The 11964-nt window shown below is 44.0% G+C and overlaps 1 protein-coding gene across 1 annotated transcript in view; it reads left to right on the top strand.

The window, feature by feature from the left end:
• Nucleotides 1-1408: 1408 nt before the first annotated feature.
• The window catches only part of LOC111834035 (cyclic nucleotide-gated channel beta-3-like), a 12356-nt gene continuing 1800 nt past the window's right edge, over nucleotides 1409-11964 (top strand). The window contains exons 1-16 of the mRNA XM_023792904.2: nucleotides 1409-1429; nucleotides 1596-1683; nucleotides 3027-3224; nucleotides 3452-3802; nucleotides 3989-4197; nucleotides 4410-4460; nucleotides 8278-8364; nucleotides 8486-8550; nucleotides 8690-8812; nucleotides 8943-9084; nucleotides 9228-9387; nucleotides 9676-9773; nucleotides 9856-9939; nucleotides 10030-10148; nucleotides 10376-10528; nucleotides 11706-11853. Coding sequence (XP_023648672.2) covers nucleotides 1409-1429; nucleotides 1596-1683; nucleotides 3027-3224; nucleotides 3452-3802; nucleotides 3989-4197; nucleotides 4410-4460; nucleotides 8278-8364; nucleotides 8486-8550; nucleotides 8690-8812; nucleotides 8943-9084; nucleotides 9228-9387; nucleotides 9676-9773; nucleotides 9856-9939; nucleotides 10030-10148; nucleotides 10376-10528; nucleotides 11706-11853 — 2097 coding nt within the window. The remainder of the gene's footprint in view (nucleotides 1430-1595; nucleotides 1684-3026; nucleotides 3225-3451; nucleotides 3803-3988; nucleotides 4198-4409; nucleotides 4461-8277; nucleotides 8365-8485; nucleotides 8551-8689; nucleotides 8813-8942; nucleotides 9085-9227; nucleotides 9388-9675; nucleotides 9774-9855; nucleotides 9940-10029; nucleotides 10149-10375; nucleotides 10529-11705; nucleotides 11854-11964) is intronic.

The following is an 11964-nucleotide window of genomic DNA, read 5'->3' as shown; positions in this document are numbered from 1 at the left end:
TTGGAGGAAATAAGACATCTTACAATTTAGATTTTTTCAAATTTATTTTTATTTTTAAATTCATAGCATGTCCTCTTTAGTGTACAACAGGAATAAATACGTTTCCTAACATCAGTGAAAAGATATAGCAAAAAATAAAATGTCCACTACAATGGACATAAATGAATGGGTGGAGTCTCAGGAGGATATGTTAACTTAGTTTTCCCTCTGTCCCCTTATTGTGTGCTATTGAATACATCTCAATTATGCGCTTTTATGTATTTTCTGCTCCTATTTTAACAGGATTAATTTCTGGACTTCGTTTTCTGTTCTGTAGGAAAGAGGACCAGGTGTGACTTTGTTCTGTTCCTTTATTCCACATGGAAGGCCTAATAGCTGTACTTTGGTCTGGAACTGTCCATGGCACAGACAGCTGTGCAAAACTTTTTTTATTTACATTTTTTTGGAACAAGTAGATCATTATACTAGCAACAGAAAGGCCATGGGTTCAAATCCCCACACTTGAATTGTAACAGTTCTCTCGACTGTAAGTCGCTCATGGGAGTTTTACGTACCCAAAAATGTTCTGAGGGTGGAAGGAAAGATAATAAGATAATTGGTTCAGACATAACCAATCAGACTGCAGATGAAGCAAAACCTTTTTGGAAAGTATTACCTGATGATTGTCTGTGTAAACAAAATGACTCCATATTTAAGATAAGACCAGGAATTGAGTGGATGATGTAGATGCAGGAAACGCTGTTACTCCCCACCCTACCAGGAATGTCCTGGCGGAAAGGGCAGGGCTCCAAAGCGGGATTACTGGGACTAAAGGCTGCCGGTTGGCCTTGGGGGGAGGGGGGGTCAGCGACGTGAGGAGAGCAGCGGATAAAGTCCTGGATGACTTCCCATACTCGCAGTCGTCATCCTCGCATCAGCCATGTTCAGCAGGCTGTGGAAACTCTTGGCTCCCACCTTGCTGACTCCGATCCATGCTCCACCACCGGCTCCCACACCTGCACCAGCTCCTACTCCTCCACCTGCCCGGGTAGGACATGTTCTTCAGAAGATGCATTGGCTTGTAGAGTCCATCAGTAATACATACTGTGTGAATATTTGGTGAACATGCAGGTCATCCAGTGCCTTCCGTTGGCTTAGAGAAACACACATTGATGGGATCAGTGATCCAATTTCAGGACAGGTCTGAAATGGGGTATTTGGCTTAGAGTTGAGCAGATGAGTAGATCCTTACTGGCCAGTATTGCTGCAGAAATGTTGGGTGGTGTACAGTCCTTTCTTCATGAGTGAGAGCTACCCAGCTAGAGCCACCTACAACCTACAAGTGATGCCAAGGTGGGATTTACTGGCTGGCTGACTTTCCTGCTTCATGAACAGAAGCCTTCTGAAGGAATGGGTGGAAAGCAGAAAGATGGAGAAGAAGGACCAGCAGGTAATGGATCTGTCTGGGTCTGGAGGCCTGCAGGGGCAGCTTCAGGTGGTAGGAGATTTCAGGGGTGATTCACAGCTGGTGTTACCTTGCTCCAAGTCTGGAGCTCCCAATTTGTTATTGGAGACCTTTGGTACCCACACCGCCTGTGCTGCTTTGGTCTGTCCAGCCCCAGCCCCGGACCCCATCCCTGAGGCCCCAGCTCCTACCCCAGGCCCCCCCATGCTTGAGGAGAAGCCGGCTGAACCTGGGGAGGGGTAAGAGAGAAATACATGTGACTTGAGGGTTTTTTTGTATGTGTGTGGTGTGATGCATTTGGAAAAAAAGGAGCTGCAGATTGAGCTGTGGAATATCTAGGATGTCTATTTTCTATCTTCATCCTCTGATTTTTGGACCGTGACTCCAAGCATAGATGAAAGGAGATTATGGGATTGCCAGCACATCCAGCTTAAGGTGATCAGACATACAGCCCTATCGTAAGGAGCAGATGTACAGGCCTGTTAGGAACTGGCCCTCTGTCAGTTTCAGAGGTAAAGATTTCTCATACATTTGAGTTTGTAATTGGACTAACTCAGAGGCAGAGATTTCAGAGGTAGAGATACCTTTGAGTTTGGAACTCATGCATGTCATGTACTGGATGAGCGTTGATAGACCAATCAGAAGCTTGTTGCCAGGGCCAAAATATCCTCTGTCTTGTAGTTAAAAATTGCAATACAATTTGAAATTCTTGTAATATATATTGCAAAATATAGACTGAAAACAGGCGGTGGCACCTACTTTAGATCACCTTCCAAGAACTGGAAAAAAGCATCTGAGATCTTGATGAGACAGACAGATTTGACCATGTTTTGTCCTTTTTTCCTACATGATTTTAGTTTAGTAAAGACGTAAGGAATAGCTCCCATTGGTCAAGTGTGTTTTACCTGGTTTTTACTCTTCATTCCTCATAACCTTTAAATGGTTGTAGGGGCAGAATTCCAATTCCAACATGTACAATGTGAGTTAGGGTGAGTATTTTTATCTTATTATTTTCATAGTGGGTTTTGTCGAGGGTCCTGCTGCTCTGAAGGAGTGTCCAGGGGGAGAAAGGCAGATTAGGACATCGTCCAAGACACCTGGATTACCCCCGCTGTCCTTCCGTGAGGCCTTTAGCCAGGACCTCAGTGGGGGGAGGGAGGGCAGCACTAAGCCAGGCCTCCAGGTGGGGTCCAGTGGGGTTCTTTCACTTTGAAATGGAATCGTATGTATCAGCGTGCTGTAATATAATGTACACATAGTCATGGAAGAAGAGTGCCCCCTGCTGACAGCCCAACTGTCAGCAGGGTACAGCATGCATAGGGACACCATGCATACCAAAGCCTTTGACTTTCATTACTAAGTGGATGTTTGAGTTATGCTTACTTCAGGGCTGATATATAATGTTTCAGGACAAACACAGACAGAAAACTCCAACACAGTCAGAATTGTGCAGCAGTGTGGAGACTATAGGATCTGCTTCAGGGATGTTGTATGGTTGTAGTACTGTTTGGTAAAATAACAATCAGCAGCACTTAAAGTATCACTTAACAGCCTGGACAAGAGCACCACCTAGGGCACTGAGGGTGTCATAGAAATAATGATTTATTTTTTGTTTTCAGTCAGGAGCCGCCATCTCCGTCTCCACCCCTTCTAGTGGTGAATAAATATATAGATGATCACCTGAGGAGCCTGATAAAGCAACTGAGGGATCGAACCACGAGCTACAAGGAGAAGGTCATCGACCCGTATGCCTCATCCCCGGAGCACAGCCCCCCCATCAGTAGGTGTGACTACTCTATTGTGGAATGGGCTTTATGGCCATGATGTGGAGGAACTGATTCTGTGGGGTGGATGGCAGTTTGGGGAGGCCTTGTTTTTACTGAATACATTTGAAATTTAGTGGTAAGCGTGACACCCTACACAGATGCAGAACAGGAAGTTGTCGGTCTCTGTCCTGTCTGGTGGGCTTAACTTGCAGTGGCTCAATGTTTACTATTAACAATCTAGCACCAGTCATGAGAAAGCGATACTTCCTGAAGAGAGAGGCAGAGGAGCGAACTCAGAAAGAGGAAGAGGGGAGGGAAAAAAAGGAGGAGCAGGCTAAGAAAGTGACACAGAAGAAGGGTGAGAAGGAGGAAGGGGAGAAAAAGGATGTTAAAAAGAAGAAAGATGACAAGAAAGAGGAAAAGAAAGATGACAAGAAAGAGGAGAAAAAGGATGGCGAAGTAGAGGTCAAAGCTGAAAGCTCCTGGTCCAAGGTCATATTGACCTGCCTCTTCTCCATGACCGACATGCTTTTCAAACCGCTGGAGGAGAAGCTGGACGTGTGGATGGATGAGACCATAGATCCCTTCACAGGTGGGAGGCAGACTGTCCTGCGGTTGCATGCGACATGTCAGAACCTTGTAATGCTGGACTACAGCATTACAGAATTCTATAAATGTGACAGCCACCAGATTTCGTAACCCTAACCCCTGGCACTGAGCATGATTTAACTTCCTCCTTGTGTTGATGGCTTCCTGTGAAATGAGTCCCTCCTCACAGATCACAGGTACATCTTCTGGCTGAGCTTGGTGACTCTGGTCTACAACTACAACATGTGGTTCATCCCCGTACGCCTGGCTTTCCCTTTCCACTCACCGAGGAGCATCCCCTTCTGGACCTTCTTTGATGTCCTAGCCGACATCATCTACCTCCTAGACATAATGGCGTTCCAGACCCGCCTCCAGTTCGTCAAAGGCGGGGACATCATCGTACGCCTGACCGGCCAGCACCAGATCCTCCATATTATTTTGTAGCCTCAGCAGTCATTGAGTGCAAACACAATAACACGAAATGCTGATCTAGATAAACCCCTCACGGGTCAATCACGACATACTATTGGATGCTTTAAGAGCTGTCCACTAGTATTAATTCTTTATTAAACATTAGGTGGCTTTAACAAGTTCTCTTTTTTCCTTGACAGAAAGACAGAAGTTTAACAAAGCTTAACTACAGAAAGTCTGCGAGACTGTGGGTAGGGAAAAATGTGTCTTTTCATGGATTTAGTTTAGTTTTTTTTACTTAATATCTTTAAGTTCTTTTGCTTTGAGTCACATTTAAATCAGGAGAGCTCCAGAACATTTCTTCCAAAAAGTAAAAATGCCAAAAGTCTCGTATTTTGTTTGGTTACTTATGGTTATGGTTAGGGCTTGGTAGGGGTTAAGGATCTCATGTTGGGATTAGAGTTATCCCCATAGAAATGAATGTAGAGTCCCCACAAATATATAATTTCAAACCTGTGTGTATACATTAGGGCTGTCAAAATTAACGGGTTAACGCGGATTAATCCATCATCATGATTAATCTGATTACATTTTTTAACGCAATTAATCCATCTGCCTCGCAGAATGACTCAAAATCCCTGAAATGTCTCTCTCAACCCATTTCGGGCAGTTTTGGTGCGTTCCATTTGCCCTGGGAACTCGTATTCCAAGTTGTATTCCGGAGTTTTGAAGCCGGAAGTGAGAACATGCGTGCTCCTGTTTTTCGGAGATCCGAGAAATATCTCGGAGCAGCACAGAGGATCCCGAGTTCAGAATCTGAGATGGCTGCGCCTCTTATCAACAGAAGGGAAAGTTATAGTTTTATACTGTTTAAGCACTGCTTCTCATTTGTGACTCATTAAATCAGTCGCACACACTATACCGTCCAACTTATCTGTGGCCGTGTTGCTACAGAGTTTTATATGTAAAGCACTGCGCGTAATGTGTTATCAACTGATATTGCTAACAATGGCAATTAACCAGGGTAGAATTGGATTTCATGATTAGTCGGATTATTTGTCGGATTTACGGTAGTTCGGGCTAATTTTAAGTGAACGAAGATAAAGACCACTTAAACTGAGGTATCTTAAATACGACAAGTTGTCCGGCTAAGCAAAAAATCTTGCTTTTTGATATGGGTCCATGGTATTGCACTTCTGTGGCAGATGGAATGCATCCAACTCGTGTTCATATATATACATGTATATATATATATATATATATATATACACACTCACCTAAAGGATTATTAGGAACACCTGTTCAATATCTCATTAATGCAATTATCTAATCAACCAAACACATGGCAGTTGCTTCAATGCATTTAGGGGTGTGGTCCTGGTCAAGACAATCTCCTGAACTCCAAACTGAATGTCAGAATGGGAAAGAAAGGTGATTTAAGCAATTTTCAGCGTGGCATGGTTGTTGGTGCCAGACGGGCCGGTCTGAGTATTTCACAATCTGCTCAGTTACTGGGATTTTCACGCACAACCATTTCTAGGGTTTACAAAGAATGGCGTGCAAAGGGAAAAACATCCAGTATGCGGCAGTCCTGTGGGCGAAAATGCCTTGTTGATCCTAGAGGTCAGAGGAGAATGGGCCGACTGATTCAAGCTGATAGAAGAGCAACTTTGACTGAAATAACCACTCGTTACAACCGAGGTATGCAGCAAAGCATTTGTGAAGCCACAACACGCACAACCTTGAGGCGGATGGGCTACAACAGCAGAAGACCCCACCGGGTACCACTCATCTCCACTACAAATAGAAAAAAGAGGCTACAATTTGCACGAGCTCACCAAAATTGGACAGTTGAAGACTGGAAAAATGTTGCCTGGTCTGATGAGTATCGATTTCTGTTGAGACATTCAAATGGAGTCAGAATTTGGCGTAAACAGAATGAGAACATGGATCCATCATGCCTTGTTACCACTGTGCAGGCTGGTGGTGGTGGTGTAATGGTGTGGGGGATGTTTTCTTGGCACACTTTAGGCCCCTTAGTGCCAATTGGGCATCGTTTAAATGCCACGGCCTACCTGAGCATTGTTTCTGACCATGTACATCCCTTTATGACCACCATGTACCCATCCTCTGATGGCTACTTCCAGCAGCATAATGCACCATGTCACAAAGCTTGAATCATTTCAAATTGGTTTCTTGAACATGACAATGAGTTCACCGTACTACAATGGCCCCCACAGTCACCAGATCTCAACCCAATAGAGCATCTTTGGGATGTGGTGGAACGGGAGCTTCGTGCCCTGGATGTGCATCCCACAAATCTCCATCAACTGCAAGATGCTATCCTATCAATATGGGCCAACATTTCTAAAGAATGCTTTCAGCACCTTGTTGAATCAATGCCAAATAGAATTAAGGCAGTTCTGAAGGCGAAAGGGGGTCAAACACCGTATTAGTATGGTGTTCCTAATAATCCTTTAGGTGAGTGTGTATATACACACACACACACACACACAGTGCTTGAAGTGGGCCAGAACGCAGCGGAACGCAGTTCCGGAACTTCTGTATTTTCGTCTTTTGGGTTCCGCCACTTTTTTCTGTGTTCCGGTACTTACTGAAACTGATCCGACGCAGCGACAGTGGCCCGCGAATAGACAATATCACAAGACCGATAAAAGACTACATGTTGTTTTAATGGTTTTTCAGTATTCCATTTGTGAATTAGAAAAAAGTAGCCTATGCCTATAGGTTATTGCTTGGAAGAATGATTAAATTAAAATAGTTTTTGAACCAACACATCCTACAGACTTGATTTTTTTTTCACCGCACAAATGTCAAATGTCGGAAAATTAGAGTTCCTGCACTTATTTTTTCCCACTTCAAGCACTGTATATATATACACACACACACACACACATATATATATATATATAAAAATCAAATTTCACACTAACTGGCCACTTTATTAGGTATACCAGTTCAGGTGCTCACTGAAGCAAATATCTAATCAGCCAATCATGCGTCAGCAGCACAATGTATAAATTCATTCAGATACAGTTCTGGTGCTTAATGATCATATCAAACACAAAAATGGGGAAGAAAGGTGATTTAAGTGACTTTGAATACCATGGTTGTTGGGCAGGTATGAGTATTTCCGAAAATGCTTATCTACTGGGATTTTCAGGCACAACCATTTCTAGGGTTTACAGAGAATGGGCTAATAAAAGATAAAACATCCAGTGAGCGGCGGTTCTCTGAGCAAAAATGCCTTGTCGATGGCAGAGATTGGGAAAGAATGGCCAGACTGATTCAAGCTGATAGATAGGCAACAGTAACTTAGATAACCACTTATCTCAACCAAGGTATGCAAAAGAGCATCCCTGAATGCACATGAAACCTTAAAGCAGATGGGCTACAGCAGCAGAAGACAACACTGGTTTCCACACCTGTCAGCTAAGAGCAGGAAACAGAGGCTACAGTTGGCATGGGTTCACCAAAATGGGACAATGGAAGACTGGAGAAAAGTTCCCTGGTCAGATGAGTGTCAATATCTGCTGCGACATTCAGATAGTAGGGTCAGAATTTGGCGTAAATAAAATGAAAGCATGGATCCATCCTGCCTTGTATTAACAAGTGGTGGGGGATATTTTCTTGGCATACTTTAGACCTCTTAGTACCAATTAACCATCGTGCAAATGACATGGCCTACCTGAGTATTGTTGCTGACCATGTCCATCCCTTTATGACCACCGATACAGTATCTATGAGATATGGTTGAACAGAAGATGTGCATCATGTAGCTGCAGCTGGCAAATCTGCAGCCACTGTATGATATTATCATGCAAAAACAGACCAAAGTCTCTGATGAATGTTTCAAGCACCTTGCCGAAATATAGACCACGAAAAATTAAGGCAGTTCTGAAGGCAAAACTGGGTCCAACCTGGTATTAGAAAGGTGTACCTAATAAAGTGGCCAGAGAGTGTAAATTTGGGAAATTATTTTGATATTTTGGTTCTATGGGAATGTGTATACAGTTGTAATGTTTTCCCTGTTTTCCCCATGAACAGGTGGACATATTCTCAGTCTTCCCCTTTGATCTGCTGTACTTCCATTTCGGGTTCACATCATTGTTCAGAGTCAACCGTATGCTGCGGGTAGGTGCTGGACAATTGGATCCCATAATCCCATGAAGCATAACAGAGCTAAATGCCATTGCACTGAAAGTGACACATCATTTTGGCTGGACTAACATGGAGGGATTCTCTGCATTTCCAGCACAAGTCCTTCTTTGAGTTCAGTGACCGTTTGGAGAGCATCATGAGCAGGGCTTACATCTGGAGGTACGAAATGGAACACATGCTGTTTAGAGATGGACAGATGAAGAAATCCATCCAAGTCGCTGATGGCCAATCAGGCCAGTAGGTGCAACCCACATGACCAGACTTGCGTTTCCAATTGGTGTTGCCCTTCCTGTTGCAGAGTGACCCGCACCATTGGCTACCTGCTCTACTTGCTGCACATCAATGCCTGTCTGTACTATGTTGCGTCAAACTACGAAGGCATCAGCTCAACCAAGTGGGTCTATGATGGGGAGGGCAGCGCGTACGTCAACTTCTGTCCTTACTTCCTGCTATCTTTTTTTGATGGATCCATATAGCACAATTGCTCTCATGTTACCTATGTGTTCTATCTGTGTCTCAAATCCACAGCCTAACAAGCCTGTCCTCTATAGGTACCTGCGGTGCTACTACTTTGCTGTGCGCACCCTCATCAACATCGGAGGCTTGCCGGACCCACAGACTGTCTTCGAGATCCTGTTCCAGATGTCAAATTATTTTATCGGCGTCTTCGTGTTCTCCAGCCTTATTGGACAGGTTCTACAGTGCAGATTATGCTAACGCTAACCACATTAGCAGTGTCTGTTGCTTCCATGTCTGTGTGAGATATACCAATTGATGAGTCGTAGGCAGGCTGAATGTGGTTGGTTGACATTGTCATGGCAACTTGCACTCCATAGATGCGGGACGTCATTGGTGCCGCCACTGCCGGCCAGACGTACTTCCGTACATCAATGGACAATACGGTATCCTACATGAACACCAATAAGATCCCCAAACTGGTCCAGAACAGAGTACGCACCTGGTACAACTATACCTGGGCCTCCCAGGGCATGTTAGGTAAGAGGGCAGAAGAATCTAACTGGTTTGACCCTAACTAAGCTCACTTGCCTTGTTGTCCCATAATGAACATCAGTGATGCCAAAATGCAGTGTGCTTGTGGAGCAACAGTTTGGGTACAAGAGCCAAATGTAGTGAGTGGCATCGATGTTTACCCATATCTTGTAAATATATGGCAAATCCAGTAATCTATGCAAACCATGGATTTAGGAAGATCAGCATCCAAACCACTGGAGAGGCAGACTTCATGCACATGTGAACACTAAGATGAACATCTCCCCCCCCCAGATGAATCGGAATTGCTGGAGCAGATGCCCCTGGTCATGAGGACAGCCATCGCTGTGGACATCAACCTCAGCACCTTCCAGAAGATAGAGCTGTTCAAGGCGAGTAATGCCAAATCTCCCGACCCCAGGCAGAAGCCACACACAACTATTCAATGCCGAAACCCATCTTTGCTTGTCACAGGGCTGCGATAACCAGATGCTTGTGGACATGTTACTTCGACTGAAGTCCGTCATTTATCTGCCTGGAGATTTTGTGTGCAAGAAGGTGAGCCAATAAGTCACTGATTTTGACTGTTCAACCTGTTACATCTTTGATTAAAACAAAGACCTTTTGCCCACCACCCCCTCTGCTCAGGGGGACATCGGGAAGGAGATGTACATTATCAAGGCAGGGGCCGTGCAGGTGGTGGGGGGGCCGGACAATAAGACAGTGTTTGTCACGCTTAAGGCTGGATGCGTCTTCGGGGAGATCAGGTACTGCTTGTATCGGTGGGGGGGTCTGTCCAGGCTTGAGAGCTAATAAAATAAAATTGAAACTGGAGTTGAACTAGAATTACTTTGTAGTGGCCTCCTCAGGACAGCGAAAATCAGTTTGCTGTCTTAGTTTGAGAGAGGTACAGTCATCTCAGTAATTCTCCTCACAATACTGCGGTCACCATGTTTTTGGTAATGTCTGAGCGAGCTTGTGTTTGTTGTATCAGCCTGCTACAGTCAGCAGCCAACGGTGGAAACCGACGGACAGCTAACGTGGCTGCCTATGGCTTTGCCAATCTCTTTGTGCTGGACAAGAAGGACCTCAATGACATCCTGGTGCACTACCCAGAATCACAGAAGATCCTGGCCAGGAAGGGGAGGTGAGATTGCAAGCAAGTAAAGTGAGGGAACTGCTTATGTAACCAGAAGGTTATAATCTGAGTCCAGCTGATCATTATGATTGAAATCCCCATACTAGAGCTGGGCGATATGGCCTAAAAAAAAAATCTCCGATTTTTTCACAAAAAATCCGATTTCCGATTTTAATCGATTTTCCCCTCCCCTACTCAAAATCAAACTACAGATGACAAAAATGGTTCAAAACAAGTTTTAACTTTATTTAGCTTTTTTTTTACTTTAGGGTTAAAGTGCAATCTGACAAGCCATAAAAGGTTCTTGTGAGATGGCAGACCACGCCATTGTAAACACTTTTAGAAACCTGTCAAAACTTTTAGAAAGCTTTCTCTATAGCTTATTTTCAAACTGGCAACAACACAATACGCCCTCAAACTTATAAATAAAAGTAATAAGTAATATTGTAATAATAATAGAAAAAAAAACACACAATTTTATCATGTCAGCTTGGTATTAAGTAAATACTTTATGCCATTGGGCTTGAAATTGCCAGTGTTAAGAAAAATTTACCTGTGAAGAATGGTGCGTCGCATTAGTTCCGCTTTTGGCGCTCGTGTGTAAAAAAAGTAAGAAAATTGATTTTCATGAAAACACATCGTCCTAAACTGTAAATTCGAATTAATCGATTTATCGCCCAGCTCTACCCCATACTGTTCCTCATCTTTCATTTAGGCTATTCAGTTGGGCACTTGGATGGTACAGGAGACTCATTACTCAGATTCATAACTCAGAGGCTGTCAAATGTCTAGTTTCACAATGAGGTCAGGAAGGTCAACTGAGTATTGTGGATAATATGAACTGTACCAATAATATTCACTAAATTAGCCATATAAATGGATAATAACTGCAACTAGCTCTGACCTGGACCTTTATATAGGTAGCTGGAATTAACAGTGTTAGCAACTCCAGTAGAACTTCCCAGTTAGTGGTTGTGTGTGACCTGGATGGTAGGTGATTTTGGCCAGGAGTGCCATGGGGTGATGTTCCTCATCCACTGACTGGTACATTGATCACTGTCAATGACAGACACCTGCTGCAGGTTAGGTAGAGATCTGATGTTAGTCTGTGAAGCTGGGCGGCCTAAGAAACTGCCTCCTGGTTTATGATGATCTCTATTACGCATGGATGGTTTTTCCTTTTAAGGAAACTGACCAAGGCCAAAGGCCCGGTGCCTGCAGGTCCGGTGGAGCAGAGGAGGGGCCTGGCTTTATTTACGGAGAAGCCGCCCACTCCCAAGTTGCTGCGCGCCTTTGGGGACTTCAGGAAAGGAGGCTTCCTGGAGAAAATCAAGGTGCCACCAGTCCAGCTAATTGCCTTTTGGATCACAGTTGTCGTTAATTCCTAATGATGTCAGAGACAGCTTATGTCATCCAATTCGTTCCATTCGTTCGAAATGACATGT

Source organism: Paramormyrops kingsleyae, chromosome 4 (genome assembly GCF_048594095.1).
Source record: "Paramormyrops kingsleyae isolate MSU_618 chromosome 4, PKINGS_0.4, whole genome shotgun sequence".
NCBI lineage: Eukaryota > Metazoa > Chordata > Actinopteri > Osteoglossiformes > Mormyridae > Paramormyrops > Paramormyrops kingsleyae.
This window is presented reverse-complemented; position numbering and strand designations above follow the sequence as displayed.